The sequence below is a fragment of the Ctenopharyngodon idella genome, chromosome 1, assembly GCF_019924925.1.
Source record: "Ctenopharyngodon idella isolate HZGC_01 chromosome 1, HZGC01, whole genome shotgun sequence".
Taxonomy (NCBI): Eukaryota; Metazoa; Chordata; class Actinopteri; order Cypriniformes; family Xenocyprididae; genus Ctenopharyngodon; species Ctenopharyngodon idella.
Window position 1 is genome coordinate 4,357,243 of NC_067220.1, and position 22,241 is coordinate 4,379,483.

At 41.5% G+C, this 22,241-nt stretch overlaps 2 protein-coding genes across 4 annotated transcripts; one reads left to right on the forward strand and one right to left on the reverse strand.

Moving 5' to 3' along the window:
• The first annotated feature begins 6,362 nt into the window (after positions 1-6,362).
• Positions 6,363-12,168, forward strand: cdc37 (cell division cycle 37 homolog (S. cerevisiae)). Its single transcript, XM_051915308.1, has 8 exons — positions 6,363-6,645; positions 8,926-9,207; positions 9,282-9,387; positions 9,785-9,900; positions 9,992-10,114; positions 10,497-10,679; positions 11,337-11,408; positions 11,627-12,168. Exons 1-8 carry the CDS (start codon positions 6,538-6,540, stop codon positions 11,756-11,758), a joined length of 1,122 nt encoding a protein of 373 aa, XP_051771268.1. The 5' UTR covers positions 6,363-6,537; the 3' UTR covers positions 11,759-12,168.
• A 1,045-nt stretch (positions 12,169-13,213) lies between these two features.
• Positions 13,214-22,197, reverse strand: ears2 (glutamyl-tRNA synthetase 2, mitochondrial). Of its 3 annotated transcripts, none has more exons than XR_007932921.1 (9): positions 21,950-22,197; positions 21,605-21,760; positions 20,944-21,133; positions 17,828-18,300; positions 17,545-17,653; positions 17,294-17,447; positions 14,540-14,670; positions 14,318-14,469; positions 13,214-13,339 (listed from the first exon to the last, which is right to left on the reverse strand). XR_007932921.1 is itself a non-coding variant. In XM_051914693.1 (9 exons), exons 1-9 carry the CDS (start codon positions 22,056-22,058, stop codon positions 13,232-13,234), a joined length of 1,563 nt encoding a protein of 520 aa, XP_051770653.1. In that variant the 5' UTR covers positions 22,059-22,197; the 3' UTR covers positions 13,214-13,231. The 3 variants fall into 3 exon arrangements, 2 of the variants coding, with proteins under 2 accessions (XP_051770653.1, XP_051770782.1); XM_051914693.1 differs by having other exon boundaries at positions 14,318-14,450; XM_051914822.1 differs by having other exon boundaries at positions 14,318-14,450; positions 21,922-22,178.
• Between the last annotated feature and the right edge of the window lie 44 nt (positions 22,198-22,241).

Consider the following 22,241-nt stretch of genomic DNA (forward strand, 5'->3'; position numbering starts at 1 on the left):
ATAGTAAATCGTGCGCATGATTTATTTTTTCTTCCTGCATGTCATGCGCGGGGCTCCGTTCATACCAGTGTAAATTTTAACAGCAAATTTTGATTTAGTTTTAGTCATAGTCTTTTGACTAAAATGGCATTTAGTTTTAGTCTGGTTTTAGTTGACTAAGAATGGTAAGATTTTAGTAGATTAAATCGACCAAAATTCACTAGGCTACGTGTGCTCTGGCGTCTTTCTGTGTGCGCACAGAAATCCAGATTGAATTGAGCTCTCTTTCGTGTCGTCCCCTTTTTTCAGACTTATCCACATGTCTGCTCTTCTCTCTCTCAGCGTTTTATGAGACATGCAGCAAGCGTATGCCAACTTACGTTCTGTCGAGTAGATCAGCACCTTACAATTCAAATCTCACGCAGGACATCAGTTCTGACTGGATCTTCTCCCAAATTGTCCCTTTTGTCATTCAAATCTGTTTTTTATTCAGTTTTCGTCAGTGAAAAAATGTAATTGACAAAAATTATGACAAAAATTATTCGTCAACTAAATGAACACTGCTTCATACTGAATCTTTAGCTCTAAAAGCACAGACAATTTCTGTTTCAAGCTTTCACCAGAAGTTCAGACGCCTCAATATGCTTCTGCAGGTTGGACGGTGAGTTTTTGAAGGCTGTGATATGGTTCGTTTTAGGCAAACAAAGCAAACACTTGAAATGAAACTAATATTTAATCTTTTCAGAAAACTAAAACATACTTTCTAAGGATGGCCATGTGTGCATGTAGGTTTACTGCCTTCTTCTATTTTGCCATCAACTGATCAGTGTTCAAAAAACGCTTTGGAAATCACTGAACTTCACGTGACCCTACAAGAGTGATTACTGATAGGCTGTCTGCAAAAAACAAAACAAAAAAAAAATCACGTTTTAAAGAAGAAGAAAAAATCATCCACTGACATTCAAAGCGGCTACATAGAAACAACTTTGACTACTTCGAGAACCGTGATAGAAATGTAGTGGAGTAAAAAGTACAATATTTGTCTTTCAAATGTAGTGAAGTTAAAGTTATAAGTTTCCAGGGAAAAAAAATAATACTTAAGTAAAGTACAGATACTCAAAAAGTGTACTTAAGTACAGTACTCAAGTAAATGTACTTTGTTACTGTCCACCTCCGCACAGAAAGCACAATCCATATAAAACGTAATGTATTAATCAGTCATCAATGCCATGTTTCACACATGAAACTAAAATTGATCTCAGGACCAGTAGCATACAGAAACCCAAAATAATCTTCATAAAAGCAGACCTATAATAATACTTAATACTAAATACTAATGCTGTACATATAACCTAACATATGGCACAATACATATAAAATAAATAATATAAATATAATACTGTAGAGATTAAAAACCAACAATATATTAAGACAAAACCACATATTAAACAGCAGCATACAGACAGAGCAATATAAAGTGCAACAGTCAGGCATAATGTTCACCAATCACACGTTTATTTCGGGGCAGACCATCAGAGGGGCACAGAGCCTCTGGACAGAAGCTGCATTTGAGCCTTGTTGTCCTGCTCTTAATGCTCCGCAGCCTTCTGCCCGAGGGAAGAGGGTCAAACTGCTTATAGACCGGATGCAGGGGCGCAGGAGACATTTTCAAAGTGGGGGGGACCAAACTGTAAGCCAAAGCCCAGAGAGCAAGTTCAGATTTCCAGATATCGGACCACCACCTCAGGCTCACCGTCGGATCAGCATCATATATTAAACTTGCCTGATCATTAACCTCATAAGCACTAGGACCATTTTGGGGATTTCCACCTGGATCTGGCCTACCCAAATTGAAAAGCTTCCCATACCCACATACAGAGCTCTAAATACAAAATCTTGGTGTCATTTTACAGGAAACCCTTCGAAGTTACATAAAACTTTGCTGAAAGTGATAAAAATTATAGTATATATTGTCTGTGCTGTAATAAACAAAAAAAGAGGCACTTTTTGATTTTGATCAGTTTTATTCTTTCAGGAGACACAGGACTCTAGTATAAATTATAAAATATATGTGGTCTATTACAAAGCATCACCTCAGCATCATCCGGCTGTCTCCTGAAGATGTGATGCCAGCTGCTGCTACTCACTAAACTTCAACAGCAACTGAAACAAAGAAATCACTGTTTATGCACACAGTTTTTGCACTGCAATAATATCCATTTCACAATATACAGAAATGACAATTTTATTCAAGTCTGAATACTTGCAGACTGCTGTGCAAGCAGCCTTACCATGTCCTCAGAAAATGCTAGCAGCTTTGATCGATGGTTTGAAGATCACGTGTTTCTCCGTTCGAGAGCACATTTCCTGTTCTGGACATCCGTGACAAAACAGTTGATTATTTATGAATGAAAGTTCACAGTGAAAATGGTCTCATTTGAAAGAAAATATCTTAAGCTAAAAGATGATATAGATTTTGTAGCTGTTTGTGGCTGACTGAAGCAGCCCTTATCAAAAGTGCGGGGGTCGAGAACTGTAAGGTGAAAGTACTCTCCACCACACAGCGGAAAAAGCTGCCAGAACTGGTGTGGTGAGGCCAGCCTGCCTCAGCCTCTGAAGAAAATAAAGTCATTGGTGGGCCTTCATTATGATGTTAGAAGTATTAATGGTCCACTTCAAGTCCCTGGAGATATAAACTCCAAGGTATTTGAAACTGGGGGCCATTTCTACAGCTACACCACCAATAAAAAGGGGTGAGGGGGCATGGCTTCTCCTCCTAAAGTCCACGACCAGCTTCTTTTTGTCTCCCTCACACTGATACAGCGATTATTCTCCTCGCACCAGTCCAGCAGATCTTTAACTTCCTGCCGGTACGATGACTCATCGTTGTGGGATACCAGACCCACTACTACTGTGTCATCTGCGAACTTCACAATACAGTTGCCCAGCTGTCTAGGTGAGCAGTCGTATGTGAACAACATGTACAGAAGGGGGCTTAAAACACACACCCCTGGGGAGAACCGGTGTTGAGGGTAATGAGGGAGGATGAGATGCCGTGAATTTTAACAGTTTGTGGCCGGTTTGTCTGAAAGATCAGTACCCAGTTACAAAGGGACGGTGTTAACCCAAGCACCAGTAGTTTGTTAGCTTATCTCTGAGGCATGATTGTATTAAAAGCCAAGCTAAAGTCTAAGAAGAGCAACCTTACATAAGAATCCCTGTTCTCTAGATGGGTGAGAGCAGAGTGAATATCCGATGACACTGCGTCCGATGTACAGCGGTTCTTCCTGTAGGCATACTGGTGTGGGTCCACATTGATGTCAATTTTATCCTTTATATGGGCCATGACTAGCCTCTCGAAGCTAAGATAAGAGCTACAGTGCGATAGTCATTCATGCCTTTTGCGCAGGGCACAGGAATAATGGCTGATGTCTTGAGACAGCTTGGCACTACAGCCTGAGACAGTGAGGTGTTAAATATGTCTGTCCAAACTCCTGTGAGTTCCTCACATCCTCATCAGACACACTGAGAAGCAGCTCATCTGGTGTAACAATGAGCCTGGAGCTGAGGGTGGAGTTAGAGAGCAGCTGCAGGAGCTCTGATGACGACACAGCTGTTCCACGATTGGCCGGATTCACCGCATGACAACGATCACATGTTTCGTGTTTATTCTCACACCTTCGGTTCCACTAATGCTCACAAATCTGTATTTTTATAACAGTTAAAGCTCTTTTCATGTAGTCACAATGTTGTATTGTGTCATGTTTATCAAAACAAAACAAAAAAACAAAAACAAAACGTAGACCCCACTTCATTGATATTTAAATAGTATAGGCTTATGTTGAAATGTATTCTTGTACAAACAGACGTTGTATTAAGCAGTGTAAATTATTGAATGAAAATGTCTCTGAAACATCAGTGTATTAGTCAAATAATGCATTTATTTAACTTTATCTGTCAAAGTATCCAAACGCAGCATGAGGGTCACTACGGGAAGCAGAAAGTGTCCGGCTTCATGTCTCCGTTTTCAGCTCCTCCCCGCCTGCACGCGGCAGCTCTCGCCGATCGGTCACATCCGGTCGCAGCCGATGTCGAGCACACCTTTAGTCAGTGGTGTAGTCTAGTTTTTTGTAGTGAGTATACTGTGATTTTTCCCTCCCAGCCTTATACTCAACCGTCCCAGAGCGACACCCCATAAGCACCGCCACACTCACTAATGCATGTAGTATGGATCTGATCTAGACTACATGTAATTGAGAGCATTCTGAAAGACTGCTTATGTGTGTGTTTTCAACATGTCAATTTATTATAATCAACACAAGACTTTAACAGCCAATGGCATCTACAGCTGAAGAGACTCTGGACTGATTTTCTACTGTTTCGTGTCAATCACCATCAGCCAGTTAAGATAGCCTGAGATGTTATATGAATATGGTCCCTGGAGCACAGGTTTTATCAGCTGGCAAGTTTCAATGCACATTTAAGAATGCAAGTTGCGACTATTATTACACTCTAAAAAATGCTGGGTTAAAAACAACCCAAGTTGGGTTGAAAATGGACAAACCCAGGTGTTGGGTTAAATGTTTGCCCGACCTGCTGGGTAGTTTTATTTAACTCAACTATTGTGTAAAAATTGCTGTATTACTTGCTTAAAATGAACCCAAAATATGTTGGAAATTAACATTTATTAATACTAGATATAATAGTCAAACAATAAACATTTATTAAATTGTTTATTAATAAATGTTCACCTTTTGATTATTATTGTTGCCTCTAGTAATTATGTGTCTGATTTTTAATTTCTAACCTTTAATTTAAGCCATCCATATAGTCATTTTTAAACAATAGTTGGGTTAAATAAAACTACCCAGAAGGTTGGGCAAACATTTAACCCAACTGCTGGGTTGTTTTTAACCCAGCATTTTTTAGAGTTTTAGAGTTAAATGAACAATAATGGAAAGATGAAGCTTATCATTATGTCACAATATCACCCTGTTTGGACTTTGTTTTCTGTTTTGAACCATTTCCTGCCAGTCTGTCATCATAGTGATGCATTTCAATTCACTAACTTGCAATTCGATTCGATATCAGTTATTTATGGATATACTGTATATACATGGATATACATGGCAAATTTTCTCAAGAAAAAAAAATCTCTGAGCTAATGCTGTAAACTATATATCTGGGAATCAGTTGGTACTACATTAATATTGAAGGTTAAAATGAACTGATTTGTATACAAACTTAAATCACACTTAAGGACATTTTTATAATAGGCTAATAAAGTTATAATAGGCCTACTAACTTTAAAATTATTTCTACTCTAATTCGTTTTTTGAAATATAAACATTTAAATGGTGGCTGTGTAATTGACGGATTTATTTAAACATGCATAATATAAGCTATTAAAGAACATCAAAAATTATAATTAATATGTAATATGTTGCATATATTTAGCTAAATGCTCCTCTCTAGAGTTCATTTTTCTAGCTGACTAACGAGTTTATGGTCAATGAATATGTTTTTCTGAGGTAAATGTGATGTTACGTGACATTGTTTACAAGCTGTTATTAACGAATAAGCCTACATGAGACATGATATGGATTTCGTCAAGTTATACTGTATCTTTTAATATACCTTGTTAAAATGTTCATTCACGTTTATTTCGCGCTGTAACTGGTATTAAAGCGGAGGAGAGGATGTTCACGTGTGCTTCACACTGCCGTTTCTCTTCAACTGAAGCACGCCACTTTAAAGAGCACCAAAACGGTATTTATGTTTTTATTTCGAAGTAAAATGGGCAGAATTTGAAATATGAGACTTTGTTTTATGTCAAAAGCAACAAATCACAAATCTTATTGTGATTTATTGGATGGTTACGTATCCTTGCGCTTTTTTAAGTGGGTATACGGAAATCCCTGACCTTTCCTAGTGGGTATACGGCGTATACCTGCGTATCACATAGACTACACCACTGCCTTTAGTCTCACATCACACAACAGCAGATTCGACTAGGAGCAGGTACAATTCAAATATAATTGTGACTAGTCGAAACTGAATTAGAGATATCTCTAATTACCTATGTGTTACACATCTATTGAAGATGTCTATGATGTTATTACAGATATCTTAAATGGAATTTTGTCTAGTCATAAAGTATTTAGAGATATTTCAAACTGAATTTCTTACTAGTGCAATTATAATAGCAGATATCTCTAATTATCATTCTGACTAGTCAAATTATAATTATGACTAGTCGAAATACAATTGTAACTATCTAATTTATATTTATGGACAGTCAAACCAAAGTTTTATATGCTGAAACGGCTTGCCATATGAGTTCGCCTCAAGAGAGTGACGTCACGCTGATGCGCGGCGCTCGGCGACGACGTCACTGTAAGCGGAAGTGAAGGAGAGTTCCAGAAAGAGCAGCGGGTGCGCGAGACACACAAACACACACACAAAACTGTAACTGTAATCATAGTAATAGTAATAACAGAGCGATAGTGCACGGGATTATAAGGGTGGCGTAACTGACGGAATCACTGACTATCGATCATGACGACCATCGATTACAGTGTGTGGGATCATATCGAGGTGTCTGATGATGAAGATGACACTCATCCGAACATCGACACGCCGAGTCTGTTCCGCTGGAGACACCAGGTACACCAACACTGACTGTAAACACCAGGTACACGAGCACACATTCATGCAGCGGTTTGGGTGTTTAGAGGCCACGGGCCGCCAGATATCTTCATCATCATCATCATCCTCCTCCTCCTCACGAGAGGGACCCCCATCCTGACATTTAGTAGCCAGCTATTTATGTGTTCAGGCATAAAGACTCAATTTATACTAATTTAATTAAATTTACAAAAGTCATTTTATATACATAATAACATGTTAAATGCAAATAATAGTCTACTTTAATATTTCAAATAACTTTTGTGAAAATAAAATGTCAGCATATGCAGGAAGAAAAAATGTTCCAAAGTGTAAAATTGTCATTCAGTGTAATGGTCTGGATTTTGTTTTGCCTTTACATCTTTAAAGGGGTCATGAATTGAGAAATCAACTTTTCCTTGAGCTTTTGATATATTAGAGGTCATCGTACTATAAGAATATCCTGTAAGTTTCAGAACTGAAAACTTCCTTGTTAGTCCAATAAAAGCTTTTATTGACACCAGACCCAGAGAACGACTGATCCTGGAATGTGTCTATAGATGAAGCTCCGCCTCCACAGAAGAAATCTATGCCTACTTCATCATTGCAGCATTAGCCCCGCCCACTGGTGTGTTAGTGAGATGACGAGGAGAGAAGAGCGATACAGGACTAAAATAAGTGATCAAAAAACGCTCCCTTTACAATCGCTGGAGCTGTCAATCAAACAGAGCGAGTGACTGAGTTCTGGACTCTCATCAAAACTCCCGTTTTATTCAACAAATCTCTTAGCTACATCGAGTTTGCACTGTTAGTTATGATGAAAGCATTCGTTAGTGTGCAGAAATTGAGTTTCAGTGATGAGATCACTGCTTTCATGAGCTCAACAACATGTCTGTGATCGACTACAATGTTCATCACTGCAACCTTTCATGCCACAATCTCAATATAATGCCATAGATCTAAATGTGATGCAGCACTTTTCACGATTAGTTGACCTTAGAGCTGTAATAGTAAAAACATGCTAAAAGTTTGAGAGAGTAATACTGAGCTATTTCATATGCAAAGATGTCAGCCAATCACAGCAGTGGGCGTTTACACTGAAGTCACACAGAGACACGCCCCTTAAAACAGAGAATTCAAATCAGGGTAGGAAAAATGCCTTTTATTTCTAAATTATGACAATTTTTGATGTAAAAAGCATACTAACATTATAAGTGCACCCCAGGAAACATTATAAAACAATAAAACAACGCAGTTCATGACCCCTTTAAATAAACATATAAAATACCAAGTTAAAAGATTTGTTTTCTTGCCATTTTCAGATAAGTGTTGGCTTTTGTCCCGAAAATGTGAGACTGTTCAGTGTAACGGGATCAAGAAGCCAGTCTGAACTCACATAAAAACAGATAGTCTGTGACATCATCAAATGGCACCCTGAACACTGTGTGTGCTGCAGAGTTCATTGCTCTGAAATATTTGATCATTAATAACTAATTCACTGATTAAGACAAATACTAAAACATTGCAATTATGGGAACAATGGCAATATTATCTCCCTTTTTGGCAAAATGTCATTCAGAGTAACAAGCCATGGTCATTCAGTGTAAAGAATATATTATTCTGACCTACTATTAAAATATGTACAAGAATATGTGATCATACTAAATTATATTATATTTTAATTGATTTTCACTTCCTAACAAACAGGTAAAACCTAGTAGTTTGAAGGATATTAGCAAAGTATAAAGATTTAAAAATTGCAACTAATTAGTATTTGATTGCTACACTGTAATCCTTAAACAGGCTTTTAATATGTCACTGAACGAGTCCTGTTTAATTATGCCTAATAAGATTTTCTGATACATAGATATTGTTACACTGAATGACATTTTAGTGGGTGTCTTCTGGAAATGGTCATTATTTTTTGCTCAGAAAAGAATAAAATTAAACAGGACACATATTCTAATGTACAGGAAAAAATCTTAAATTTAAAGCTGTATTACACTTTTTTTTTTTTTTTTTGATGCTTGAAGCCCCCTTTTTGTCTTTGACCTGTATACATATATAGTGTTATATTTTTTATTATTCATTTATTTATTTGTAAATTTCTCTAATCTTTTCCCTGGACCTCCTGATTCATCCATACGCTGCTCTGATTGAATACATTGTGATGTAACAAACACTGCAGTTTGTCTTTTACACGTGTGTGTGTGTGTGTGTGTGTGTGTGATGATCACATGTAACCTGATTTCACTGGCGGTTCTCTCGCTTTGCTCTCAGGCTCGGGTGGAGCGGATGGAGGCGTTCATGCAGAAGGGTGAGGAGATCGAGAAAAGCCTGACGGAGAGCAAGAGGAAGCTGGCGGAGGCACAGCGGAGGGTGCAGGAGCTCCTGTCGGCATCCACGGACGAGGCCAAAGCCGAGCTGACCAAAGCCCAGGCCGAGGAGAAGCAGCTGAGGAAGGAGGAGCGATCCTGGGAGAAGAAGATGGAGGAGCATCGGCGCGAGGAGAAGAAGATGCCCTGGAACGTGGACACGCTCAGCAAGGAGGGCTTCAGTAAGGTGCGGTGCACTGACAGCGGCTGGACATCCCAACCGATGAACATGCCACTGACACCCCTGTGCTTGTCTTTCAGAGCGTCGTCAATGTCAAGCCTGACAAGAAGGAGGAGACAGAGGAGGAGAAGGAGGAGAAACACAAAACCTTCGTGGAGAAATACGAGAAACAGATCAAACACTTTGGTGAGCTGCTGTTGAGTCTCGTAATCTTGAATCAGAATATCTTCTCCTCCCTCTTGCAGCATCTCTTCTCTTCTCTGATGATGAGGGCGGGGCAACCTGTCACTTACATGAGATCCACCAATAGCAAACCACAACCATCCGATCAATTCCCCACAGACAAAATCAAGCCCCGCCCTACATTTGTTCTTGTTCCAGAAGAGTTTCACTCAGATATACGACACAATAGAGGAGAAAAGATGAGGATATAGGAGTACGAGGCCTATAACAGCATCATGAGGACTTTAAATGCTGATACAACACAAGTCGCTCCTGAATCACTGCCATTGATGTCGTGGTCATTATAGCCATGTGTCGTCATCGTTCACTGCAGTTCTCGTGTGTGTGTGTGTGTGTGCAGGGATGCTGCGGCGCTGGGACGACTCTCAGAAGTACCTGTCTGACAATCCTCACCTGGTCTGCGAGGAAACGGCAAACTATCTGGTCATCATGTGCATCGACTTGGAGGTGGAGGAGGTAACGCATGTGTGTGTAGTTGACGTGCTGGTGTGTGTGTGTAGTTGATGTGCTTTTGTGTGTGATTGACCCGTGTGTGTGTGTGTGTCAGAAACACGCGCTTATGGAGCAGGTGGCACATCAGACCATCGTCATGCAGTTCATCCTGGAGCTCGCCAAGAGTCTGAAGGTTGATCCACGCGGCTGCTTCCGCCAGTTCTTCACCAAAATCAAGGTGTGTGTTTCTCATGGTTTGTGTGAAGATGAAGTTATCACTTACAGGATTTGACACATTAGAGTGATAAAAAAACATGCTTGAATGAGAGAGCTTGATGTTATTAAGCACAATAATCCTCAGAAAGCAGTTGACTGACACACAGCTGAAGCGCACAAAGAGCTTCCTCTCAGCGAGTGATCATGGATTCAGTTATCATTCGCAGCTTTATATTTTTTAATGGTCAATTATAAAGGATCTTACACAGCGGTTATTTGTTCTTTTAATAACAAAGATAAAGTATTTGTATTGTGATATATATTGTCATTGTGAAATAAAATTCCTGGTCTCATTCACCCTGCCGACTGTGGCGTCTATCTGTGTGTTTCTCGTGGTGTTTCAGACTGCAGACCAGCAGTATCAAGACGCGTTTAATGACGAGCTGGAGTCGTTTAAGGAGCGTGTGCGCGGCCGGGCAAAGATTCGCATCGAGAAAGCCATGAAAGAGTATGAGGAGGAAGAGCGTCAGAAGCGTCTGGGCCCTGGCGGCCTGGATCCCGTGGAGGTGTACGAGTCCCTGCCGGCGGTGAGACACTTGCAAACACACACTCACGACTGCACGACTCACTAAACACACACTCACTGCAGACGCGCTCCTGCTTGACTCACAAAACATCACTAAACACACTGCAACACCTTTTGACTAACACTAGTTCATTTCAGCAGCCCTGAATACTGTGCAGCGTGCGCATTTTGCGAATTAGGGAAAGGTTTCCTCACATCACATCCATACTTTCTTTGCTCATAATGTGTGGCATACATTTACCATATTTATGTTTACCTTCAGCCTTCAGGAGAACATTGAGCAACATATAGAATAATATGTTTTTATTATGGTGAAATCTGGCTGATTTAGTGGGAATAATCAGAATAATCAATTATCTAAACAATCATTAGTTTCATCCTAAAGACGCGGTCACACTATTGTTCTGCGTAACTTTACAGGAGATTTCCAGTCTTTTCAATAGGAATCCATACGACCGTGAGTTTGTCGTGTAAATTCACAGCTTTCATCAACAGAAATTTGCTCGGTATGAAAGTGACTGCAGTCTGAGCAGCTCTTCATACATCTACAGTACTCACAATAGACCTTAAAACTACTGAGGACTAAATGTGATTTTAAAGGTTCTTATAAACTAACGCTTCTGTCACAGCAGTGATGTTCCTGTCTTCATCTCCACAGGAAATGCAGAAATGCTTTGATGAGAAAGACATTCAGATGCTGCAGGACGCCATCAGTAAGATGGACCCCACGGTGAGTGTGGCGTGAGTCTGACTAGGGTTGTTAAAAGTACTGGTACTTCAGTACCAAGTTGATAATTATATTTTAAAATTGTAGAGGTACCAGTCTCTCTGCAGTAACAGTAGTATCAAGCACTGGGTCAGTCCGGTAAGAGCTGACAGACAGCTGCTTTCAAACACAGCATGACTGTGACCGTGTGTGTCTTTTGTCTGATGATGTTCCTCTTGCAGGAGGCCAAACATCACATGAAGCGCTGCATCGACTCGGGGTTGTGGGTACCGAACTCACGCGTGGACGAAGATGGAGATAAAGAAGAAGGCGACGAGCCGCAGTACGAGGAAGTGAAGAAAGAAGATCAGTGATGGGTCCACACACACCGAAGACCAAAGCAGATTCCAGTTTGACCCAAACCGATCGTGATGGAGAGTGTTGATGCAGGGGCTGATGGGTCACGATTCTGACAGACACATGCAGTGCGTCTCTCCTCTTCCTCTGTTCTGTCACTATTGTTGTTTTATTTATGCACCATTTGTTTGGCCTGTAGATTCACTTTCAGCGCTTCCGTCTATTCTTACTCCACAATGTGTATGATTGGCCATTTCTCACAGACGTTTAACATGAATGAGTGCAGAAATCTGCAGTATTAGACGATCCAGATGAAAACTATTAATGAACTGGTTTAGTCTGGTCTTGTCTCTTTTAGTTCAGATTGCTCTGCTTTGTTAGTGCTGATGTTCAGTTTGTCAGAATAAAATCGTAGGCTGTTGGGAAATGTGTCGGAGTGTCTTTCTGTCTGATTGTAACACATTTATTTGCAATTGTGCAGCTGCAGCTACAGTAATGATGCCATTAACACCGTTTTAATGAGATGACGGAAGAAACTTACCGGTTTTTAACTCTTTCCCTCCCATTGCTTTCTGTGTCTTTACTGTTATACAGTAGGGGGTGCTATTACGCAACTTCTGGAAGAGTACAGAATCTCTGGACCAAAACACGCAATAAAAGCATTACTTACACAGGTTGTAGTCATTGATAAAAAAAAAAAAAAAAATCTGTTCAAATTTTTGTTTTTTAATGAAACCCACATTCAAATGTTGATTAAAAAAAAACAATGCATTGAGCTATAATAAGTTGGTTTTTTTTTTTGTTTAAAAGCAGAGGCTCTTTATTTTGACATATTGCATGTTAAGATATTGTAAGAACACGATGAAATTTGTGAGCATCTGCAGTGTTTCCAGGAATAGCAAGAATTACATGCTGATTAAACGCACACAAGAAAGTATTTCCATTAGATCACGTGAAGCAGCATGTAAACGTCTGTTTCTTAAGCAGAATTGAAGTGCTTCAAAAGCCTCTGTTAAAGGTGAGCAGCTCTTTCCTTAATTTCTGTATCTGCACTGTAAGTGTGAATGTCATCAGTTTTAATCTGCAGATTTTAATACTTGGGTTGAAGTACAGCGGACGCATGTCAGATCAATCAGTCTCATCTTATAGGATCACAAGTCTCTATTAAACCATTGTATGTTTGGTGTCAATTATCGTCCGTTCAGAGTTATTTTAGTATCACCAAGATACTATTATAGTTTTTATCCATATTTAGAATTGGTTTTGATTTTTCCATTTTTATTTTGTTTTTTTGCCATTTTTATTAGGAGAAAGTTTGGTTTTAACATTTAATTTCAAGTACCGAAAATGTTTTTATGGCTGTAGTTTTAGTTAATAACCTTGTTCTCGTTTATAATGAAGTGCATCATGATTCTGACCCAAAACACAGACCATCTAACAGCAGACATTCTGATCAAAACAGGAGCCAGAGATCAATATTTATATCCACTTTATTCAACACAGATCGAGTCATTGGTTAAGTCTAGAGCTTTCTGAAGACGGACACACACCTCCTGTTCACCCAGAGAAAGCATCATCTCCGCCACACTGGGACCCTTCTGCAGACGGAGAAGAATACTAGTGTTATTAATGCCATTACTGCTGTGTGAGTATAGTGGGCGTCCCACCTGCTGTGTGCACAGAGCCAGTCTCAGCACTCTGTGAGTATACTGTGTGTAAGTACAGAGAGTGTGAGTATAGTGTGTGTAAGTACAGTGAGTGTGTGGGTATAGTGTATGTAAGTAGAGAGTGTGTGAGTATAGTGTTTAAGTACAGAGTGTGAGTATAGTGTGTGTAAGTACAGAGAGTAAGTATAGTGTGTAAGTACAGAGTGTGAGTATAGTGTGTGAGTATAGTGTAAGTACAGAGAGTGTGTGAGTATAGTGTGTGTAAGTACATAGAGTGTGAGTATAGTGTAAGTACAGAGAGTGTGTGAGTATAGTGTGTGTAAGTACATAGAGTGTGAGTATAGTGTGTAAGTACAGTGAGTGTGTGGGTATAGTGTATGTAAGTACAGAGAGTGTGTGAAAGTACAGAGAGTGTGAGTATAGTGTGTGTGAGTATAGTGTAAGTACAGAGAGTGTGTGAGTATAGTGTGTGTAAGTACAGTGAGTGTGTGGGTATAGTGTATGTAAGTACAGAGTGTGAGTATAGTGTTTAAGTACAGAGAGTGTGAGTATAGTGTGTGTAAGTAGAGTGTGTGAGTATAGTGTGTGTGAGTATAGTGTGTGAGTATAGTGTAAGTACAGAGTGTGTGAGCATAGTGTGTTTAAGTACAGTGTGAGTATAGTGTGTGTGAGTATAGTGTGTATAAGTACAGAGTGTGTGAGTATAGTGTGTGTGTGAATATAGTGTGTGTGAGTATAGTGTGTATAAGTACAGAGTGTGTGAGTATAGTGTGTGTGAGTACAGAGAGTGTGTGAGTATAGTGTGTATAAGTACAGTGTGTATAAGTACAGAGTGTGTGAGTATAGTGTGTGTGAGTACAGAGAGTGTGTGAGTATAGTGTGTATAAGTACAGAGTGTGTGTGAGTCACCTGCTGTGCGCTCAGAGCCAGTCTCAGCACTCTCATCACGCTGCTGTATTTGGTGTTCAGTCTGCTGGCCATCAGCTTCAGCTCACGGTTCAGTTGCTCTGTGGACGAGAACGAGCCGCCGGCTCCAACCAGCCTGAGCACAAACACACACGCTAATAACACACACAGACACGTGAACACACTGATAACACACGTGTGTGTGTGTGTGTGTATGCGACTCACTGTATGACAGCCACTGCGATGACGGCCGCCTCCGCGCTCACGTCCTTCAGCTGCTGCAGCGAGACGTGCGGACGGATCCACAGGTAGGAATACGAGTGATCCAGCAGCTCCCGCAGGGAACAGATGTGACCCTGAGATACACACACGACGGGACGTGGAGTTATGAACACTGAACCTCACTTAACTGCCCCTTTGAGGCCATTTTAAAGGTCCTACAACAGGTTCACATTCATCCAAGGTCAAAATCACTTTAATTTCCTCATAATATCCACTCCAGCATCAGCTCTTTTCTCAGAGTGTCTGAAACGGCTCGGTCAAGGATTCAGTCTCTCTAAACCCCGCCTTTCTGAGAAATCATGTTTGGTGCTTTACAAGTTGTGATGATAGAGTGGATAATTCAGAATAAGCGAAGCCAGCGTGAGAGTAGGTTAGGGTTAGAGTTGACAGCAGACAGCTTTGCTGAGGTTACAGGCACGTTTTAAAAGAAGTGAGGTATTTTTCCATAAAGAATGCTCAGGTTTGTGGTTTGTCACATGACCGTGCTTTTGGATGCTGTTCAAACATGGTGAAAAACCCAGGTGGAAAAAAAAAAAAAAGTACACTTCCATAATGTACTTAAAGTGCTCCATTTTCGTGGCACTAATTTTGTACTTGAAGGGTTAGTTCACCCAAAAATGAAAATTCTGTCATTAATTACTCACCCGTAAGACCTTCGTTCATCTTCAGAACACAAATTAAGATATTTTTGTTGAAATCCGATGGCTCAGTGAGGCCTACATAGCCAGCAATGACATTTCCTCTCTCAAGATCCATTAATGTACTAAAAACATATTTAAATAAGTTCATGTGAGTACAGTGGTTCAATATTAATATTATAAAGCCACGAGAATATTTTTGGTGCACCAAAAAAAAAAAAAAAAAAAAAAAAAAAAGTAATGACTTATTTAGTGATGGCCGATTTCAAAACACTGCTTCAAGAAGATTCGGAGCATTATGATTCTTCTGTGTCGAATCATGATTCGGATCGCGTGTCAAACCGCCTAACTGCTGAAATCACGTGACTTTGGCGCTCCGAACTGCGGATTCGACACGCTGAAATCATCATGCTCCGAAGCTTCCTGAAGCAGTGTTTTGAAATCAGCCATCACTAAATAATTTGTTATTTTGTTTTTTTTGTCGCACCAAAAATATTTTCGTGGCTTTATAATATTAATATCAAACCACTGTACTCACATGAACTGATTTAAATATGTTTTTAGTACATTAATGGATCTTGAGAGAGGAAATGTCATTGCTGGCTATAGAGGCCTCACGGAGCCATCGGATTTCAACAAAAATATCTCAATTTGCGTTCCGAAGATTAACGAAGGTCTTACGGGTGTAGAACGGCATGAGCGTGAGTAATTAATGACAGAATTTTCATTTTTGGGTGAACTTACCCTTTAATATACAAAAAATTCTCCTTTAGTACTACTTAAGATAATCTTAAGAACATCTAAGTGTACTCAACTGTGCTATTTTGAGACACCATGAATATAAATTAAAATGTGCTTTTAACATATCTCTGTATTACAAAAATGTATTTAGTTACCACTTGTAGTACACTTGAACCCATAGTGTGCTACAAGTGGTAAGACACACAGAAGTCAAGCCACTGGATGTTAATGTTAAGTCATTCAGCACTCCGACAGCACACACGCGTTTCTCGTGGCTCTCCGGAGCAGCAGCAGCACATACTGTATGTCTTGGCGAAAGATCTGCTTGTTTGGGTCTGTAAGTCCTGCTGTCCTCCTATCGGCTCTGTGTGAGAGTATGTGCGTCTGTTAACGCAGCCGCATACTTTACGTGCATGTGTGTTGGTTTGTATTGTGTTGTTCTTCTTGTTCCTGCTTTGTTGGGGGATTCATGTTTGTCTATTCATGCATAACAGATCCAGCCCACTAATACCAAATATATTAACAATGCCATATTCAATAACATGCTGAAGCTATTCAACAGTTGTCTGAATCTCAGCTCTTGATTCACAGTGATACAAACAGTAACGATGGCGTCGGTTTTACCGTATCAATCTCATCAAAGTGGATTTGCTTTGGCAGCAGAAAACAGCGTCTTCTCGACATGAACAACACGAACCAAACTCTTCCAGTCTCAGATACAACTACAGTGATTGAGGTCTCATATTTGATAAAGTTTGCATTATTGATTGTTTATTTTTCTGTTTATTACTGTGATGCTGCTTTGAAACAATCTGTGTTGTATAAAGCACTGTATAAATAGAGCTAACTTGACTTTGGCTATAGTTCAGAGCCTCCAGAACTGAGTTAAAGTCCATTTGCTGATGCTCTCAAACATCGCTAAGATTCTTCTCATGTTTCTTCTTGTGTTTCTTCTCATGTTTCTTCTCATGTTGGAGACTCTCGTGTTTCTTCTCATGTTTCTTCTCATGTTGGAGACTCGTGTTTCTTCTCATGTTGGAGACTCTCGTGTTTCTTCTCATGTTTCTTCTCGTGTTAGAGACTCGTGTTTCTTACGTTTCTTCTCGTGATTCTTCTCGTGTTGGAGACTTGTGTTTCTTCTCACGTTTCTTCTTGTGTTTCTACTCTTGTTGGAGACTCTTGTGTTTCTTCTCGTGATTCTTCTTGTGTTTGAGACATGTTTCTTCTCGTGTTGGAGACTCATGTTTCTCGTGTTTCTTCTCGTGTTGCTCTCTCTCACACACACACACACACACACATGCACGCAGATGTTCTGTACCTTGCGCAGCTGCAGGACTCTTTGTATATAGTGCGGCTCCAGTACGGCGCGGTCACTGATGTCGGAGCCGTGTGTCTGAAGAAGCCGCTGACGCAGCTCCTCCCACAGCTCCACACACATCTGCTGATCCTCGATCCTGCGCTGCAGATGAACCCTGAATCACACAAACATCAGCATTAACTTCTGTACGATTTTTCTCAGATTCTGTTGTTTTGCATGTTTAACAGTTTTGTTTAGAGAACAAATCAAACCTGTTGAACTCGTCTAATTTGTCCAGATCCAGCAGAGCAGAGTGTGTCGTGATCTTGGAAATGTTAAATTCCTGAATTAATTCGTCCAGACGTCGACCGATCCGATTATCTGCAGAAACAAAAGCATCTGATCATCTGACATACATGTTTAATATTCTGAGATGCACACAAACGCTGTTTCCCACAGTCCTGACAGACGCTGGAAAACATGGACTTCAGATATGTAAGAGTCAGCAATAGTACAGGGAAATATAATGAGTGTGATTATTTCAGACTCACTTACTGTTGAACCCGGACCCGGCGTGAGTGACGAGGTCCAGCAGGGTCTCCGGGAGGACGCCCTGCTCTCTAAAGTGCTGGATGAAGATGTCACCCTGTCGTTTGGAGAGTTTGCTGCCGTCGCGGTTGAGCAGCAGCGGCAGGTGAGCGTACGCCGGCGGACTCCAGCGCAGCGCGGCGAACAGCTGCAGGTGTTTGGCGGTGGAGATCAGCCACTCAGAGCCACGAAGCACATGACTGATACACATGTGATGGTCGTCCACCACGCTGGCCAGGTGGTACGTGGGGAATCCGTCGGCCTTCAGGATGACTGGGTCGCCCTCCACCGCGGCCACCTCGTGCCGGGTCCAGCCGAACACCAGGTCCTGGAAGGGCTCGGCGCCGGCATCCAGTCTGAAGCGGACCACGTGAGGGATGCCGAGCGCCAGCTTCTCCTGGATCCGCTCCGGCTGCAGGTGCCGACACCGGTTATCATAGCTGAGACACAGAGACACGTGCTGTCACACACATAAAACCAATACCACATGAGCGGGAAGAAACATCCACACCATAATACAACTGTAAAAACCACGATTTAAACAACTTTACCATTCAAATACAGGTTTTTGACAAAATCAAAGACACTGCTCAAAAAAAATGAAAGGAACACTTTAAAAACACATTAGATCTCAATGGGGAAAAATATCATGCTGGATATCTCTACTGATATGGACTGGGTAATGTGTTAGGAATGAAAGGATGCCACATCATTTGATGGAAATGAAAATTATCAACCCTACAGAGGACTGAATTCAACATACACCCCGAAAATCAAGGTGAAAAAATGATGCAGCAGGCTAGTCCATTTTGCTGAAATTTCATTGCAGCAACTAAAATTGGTACTCCATAGCTTGTATGGCCCCCACGTGCTTTTATGAGACAACAGATGGTGTCCTGGGGTATTTCCTCCCAGATCTGGTCTGAGGTGCAACCTGGCGGCGTCGGATGGACCGAAACATAATGTCCCAGAGGTGTTCTATTGGATTTAGGTCAGGCGAGCGTGGGGGCCATTCAATCAATTCCTTCATCCTCCAGGAACTGCCTGCATACTCTCGCCACATGAGGCCGGGCATTGTCGTGCACCAGGAGGAACCCAGGACCCACTGCACCAGCGTAGGGTCTGACAATGGGTCCAAGGATTTCATCCCGATACCTAATGCCAGTCAGGGTGTCATTGACTAGCCTGTAGAGGTTTGTGCGCCCTTCCATGGATATGCCTCCCCAGACCATCACTGACCCACCACCAAACCGGTCATGCTAAACGATGTTACAAGCAGCATAACATTCTCCACGGCTTCTCCGGACCCTTTCATGTCTGTCACATGTGCTCAGGGTGAACCTGCTCTCATCTGTGAAAAGGACCTGCCAATTCTGGTGTTCAATGGCAAATGCCAATCGAGCTCCACGGTGCCGGGCAGTGAGCACAGGGCCCACTAGAGAACATCGGCCCTCAGCCCACCCTCATGAAGTCTGCTTCTGATTGTTTGGTCAGAGACATTCACACCAGTGTCCTGCTGGAGGTCATTTTGTAGGGCTCTGGCAGTGCTCATCCTGTTCCTCCTTGCACAAAGGAGCAGACACCGGTCCAGCTGATGGGTTAAGGACCTTCTATGGCCCTGTCCAGCTCTCCTAGAGTAACTGCCTGACTCCTGGTATCTCCTCCATGCTCTTGAGACTGTGCTGGGAGACACAGCAAACACGTATTGATGTGCCATCCTGGAGGAGTTGGACTGCCTGTGCAACCTCTGTAGGGTCCAGGTATCGCCTCATGCTACCAGTAGTGACACTGACACTAGCCAAATGCAAAACTAGTGAAAAACAGTCAGAAAAGATGAGTAGGGAAAAAAATGTCAGTGGCCTCCACCTGTAAAACCATTCCTGTTTTGGGGGTTGTCTCATTTTTCAGCCTTTAAACCATTCAAAATCTATCAAAATCAGTCAAAATGTATGTGTGTAATATATGTGTGTGTGTGTATATATGTATATATACACACACACACATATTTAGGGGTGTGACAGGATCTCCTGCTGCGAGAATTTGCAATATTAAAATGTGATTTCTCATCGAGTTCAGTTAGGAGGTCACACGCAGCCTCAATCAGAAGTTCTGGAGGCTCATAAATCATGTACAGTAAGGTCTGAAGAGACTCGTGAAATCATACAGGAGAGAAGCCAGTCAGATGAGTTTGTGGCAAAACCTTTTACAGTGACTGAGTATTGCTGTCTTTTACTGCATATGATAGCATACAACAACACCAGTAAGATCAGAACGTTCACTGCTAAATTCAAACGTTAAATTCAAGACTCGCTTTGGCTGGCACTGAGCCAGAGATGGACATGCTCTGTGCTTTTCATATCACAACTATTCAGTGTTTTCAACCACAAAGTTTATTTTAAGTTTCTGAACTTAAATAGACATTAAATTGGCTACTAACCAAAAATATATTTTGTTAAATACACACTGTTTATGTAAAGTGATAATAATCCTTTCTTCAATTAAAATGTGATGACGTGTTTTATATCAGATACACTGTGCAGTTAACTATAAAGTTTACTCTGTTGTTTTCCCAATGCACCGGCCCCTTACTTTTGTATGTATTTCAGGAGAAATTGGTGAATTTAGGCTTTAATCCAGCAGATCCGATTCTCTGAACTGCGGTGGCAGCACCCATTGTGTGTCAACTGACGTGATTTAAATGACAAAACACTTTTAAATATTTGACAATAGGCGCCGATTTATGTTTCTGCCGGTTATTGCCCACACTCCATAACCGAGCGCGCACACGTAATATCTGAGCCAGAGTAGACATGAGGACAGTATTGAGAGCGTGCAAGTTTTGTGGAGAGATTTGTGCTGCACATTACATTGATGCACACTCGTGTTAGTGTATTACACTGATGTGCACTCGACATGTGTCGTTAAAAAATGTCATACTAACTGCCTCAAGTGAACTATAAAAATGAAATAAACGTCGCCTCTGAATGCTGCTGCGCTGCAGTCGTTTTTGTTTTGGTTAAAATGAATGGAGAATATCTCATTTTTCCCTGGGTGTATTAACTGCTGTATTCACAACGGTTTACCGCGGTACGTGTCCGCTCCGCTGCGCCTCTCTCTTCAGCAGCTCCAGCCTCTGATTGGTGCAGAAGCAGTAGTAGGCGTGGCCTGTGTGCAGCAGAGATGATGCGGCCTGTGAGTAGAGCTGCAGCCGTTCAGACTGAACGTATGGCCCATAATGCCCTCCTCTGCGGCTGCTTTCATCTGGAGGGATTCCTGCAACAAACACACACACACACACACTCGGTGTAACTGATTCCCAAGAACGCTGCAGTCACACCGGCTTATGCTTACATGCGTCTGGCTGAAGGCAATGAGATTTGGTTTCTTCTGTAACCTGACTGTTGTGCTCTATTGTCATTAGTTGAAATTAGGGCTAACGATTATTTTTCCCTGGCTAATCTATTGATTATTTTCTAAATAGTAGATTAATCCTTTGTTTACTTTATCAATAAATAATGATCATAACTAATCTATGTATGAACTTTTACCTAATGATATTACTTATCACAAAATATAAGGTTAATGCTGTGTAGGCGTAATTAGGAGAAGTGTTTTCTATGGCTGCATTCACTTTTTGGGATTTAGAGCTGCAACTGTTTACCAGGGGCGTGTCTAGAGGGGTGGCACCGGTAACAATGCACTGACAGGACCCCCAGAAGTGTAGGATCGGCACTGATCATGTACCTGCCCACTCCAGCATGTCTTCAATAGCGTCCGCGGCCCCGGGAATCAGGCGCACGCGGTCCGTGTCCTCCAGCCGCAGGATGAGCGCGCCGCCGCGCTGCTTGGCGAACAGGTAGTTATAGAGAGCCGTGCGGAGACCTCCGAGATGAAGAAACCCTAAACACAACCAGAGTAACGTTAGTTCAGCAGTTTAACAAGTCTTCAATATCAGCACAGGACGATTATCTCACTGTAACTAACGTAACCGAATTCTAAGCTGTGCTATCACTCAGCATGTCAAATCATTTATATGATATTTGTTCTGTTTTAATCTTTACCCGTTGCTTTTTATCTTGTGTGTTTCACCTGTGGGACTCGGAGCGAATCTGACGCGCACCTCGGGCTGTCTCGTGCACACGCTTCTGCGCGCGCCGTTCCTCTTCCAGCGCATTTTTCTCAAAACGCAGCCGAACATTTTCACGCGTTCATCGCGCGCCTTTCAGCGCCGCGGGAGAAATCGCTGAGTTCCTCTCAATCAAACAGCAGACGCACTGCCCGCGCGCGTGACTCCATCGCATTCTTCTTCTTCTTCTTCTTCTAGTTTAATGGCCGTTCGCTCCTCAGGAGTATTACCGCCACCTACTGTGTAACTCACACG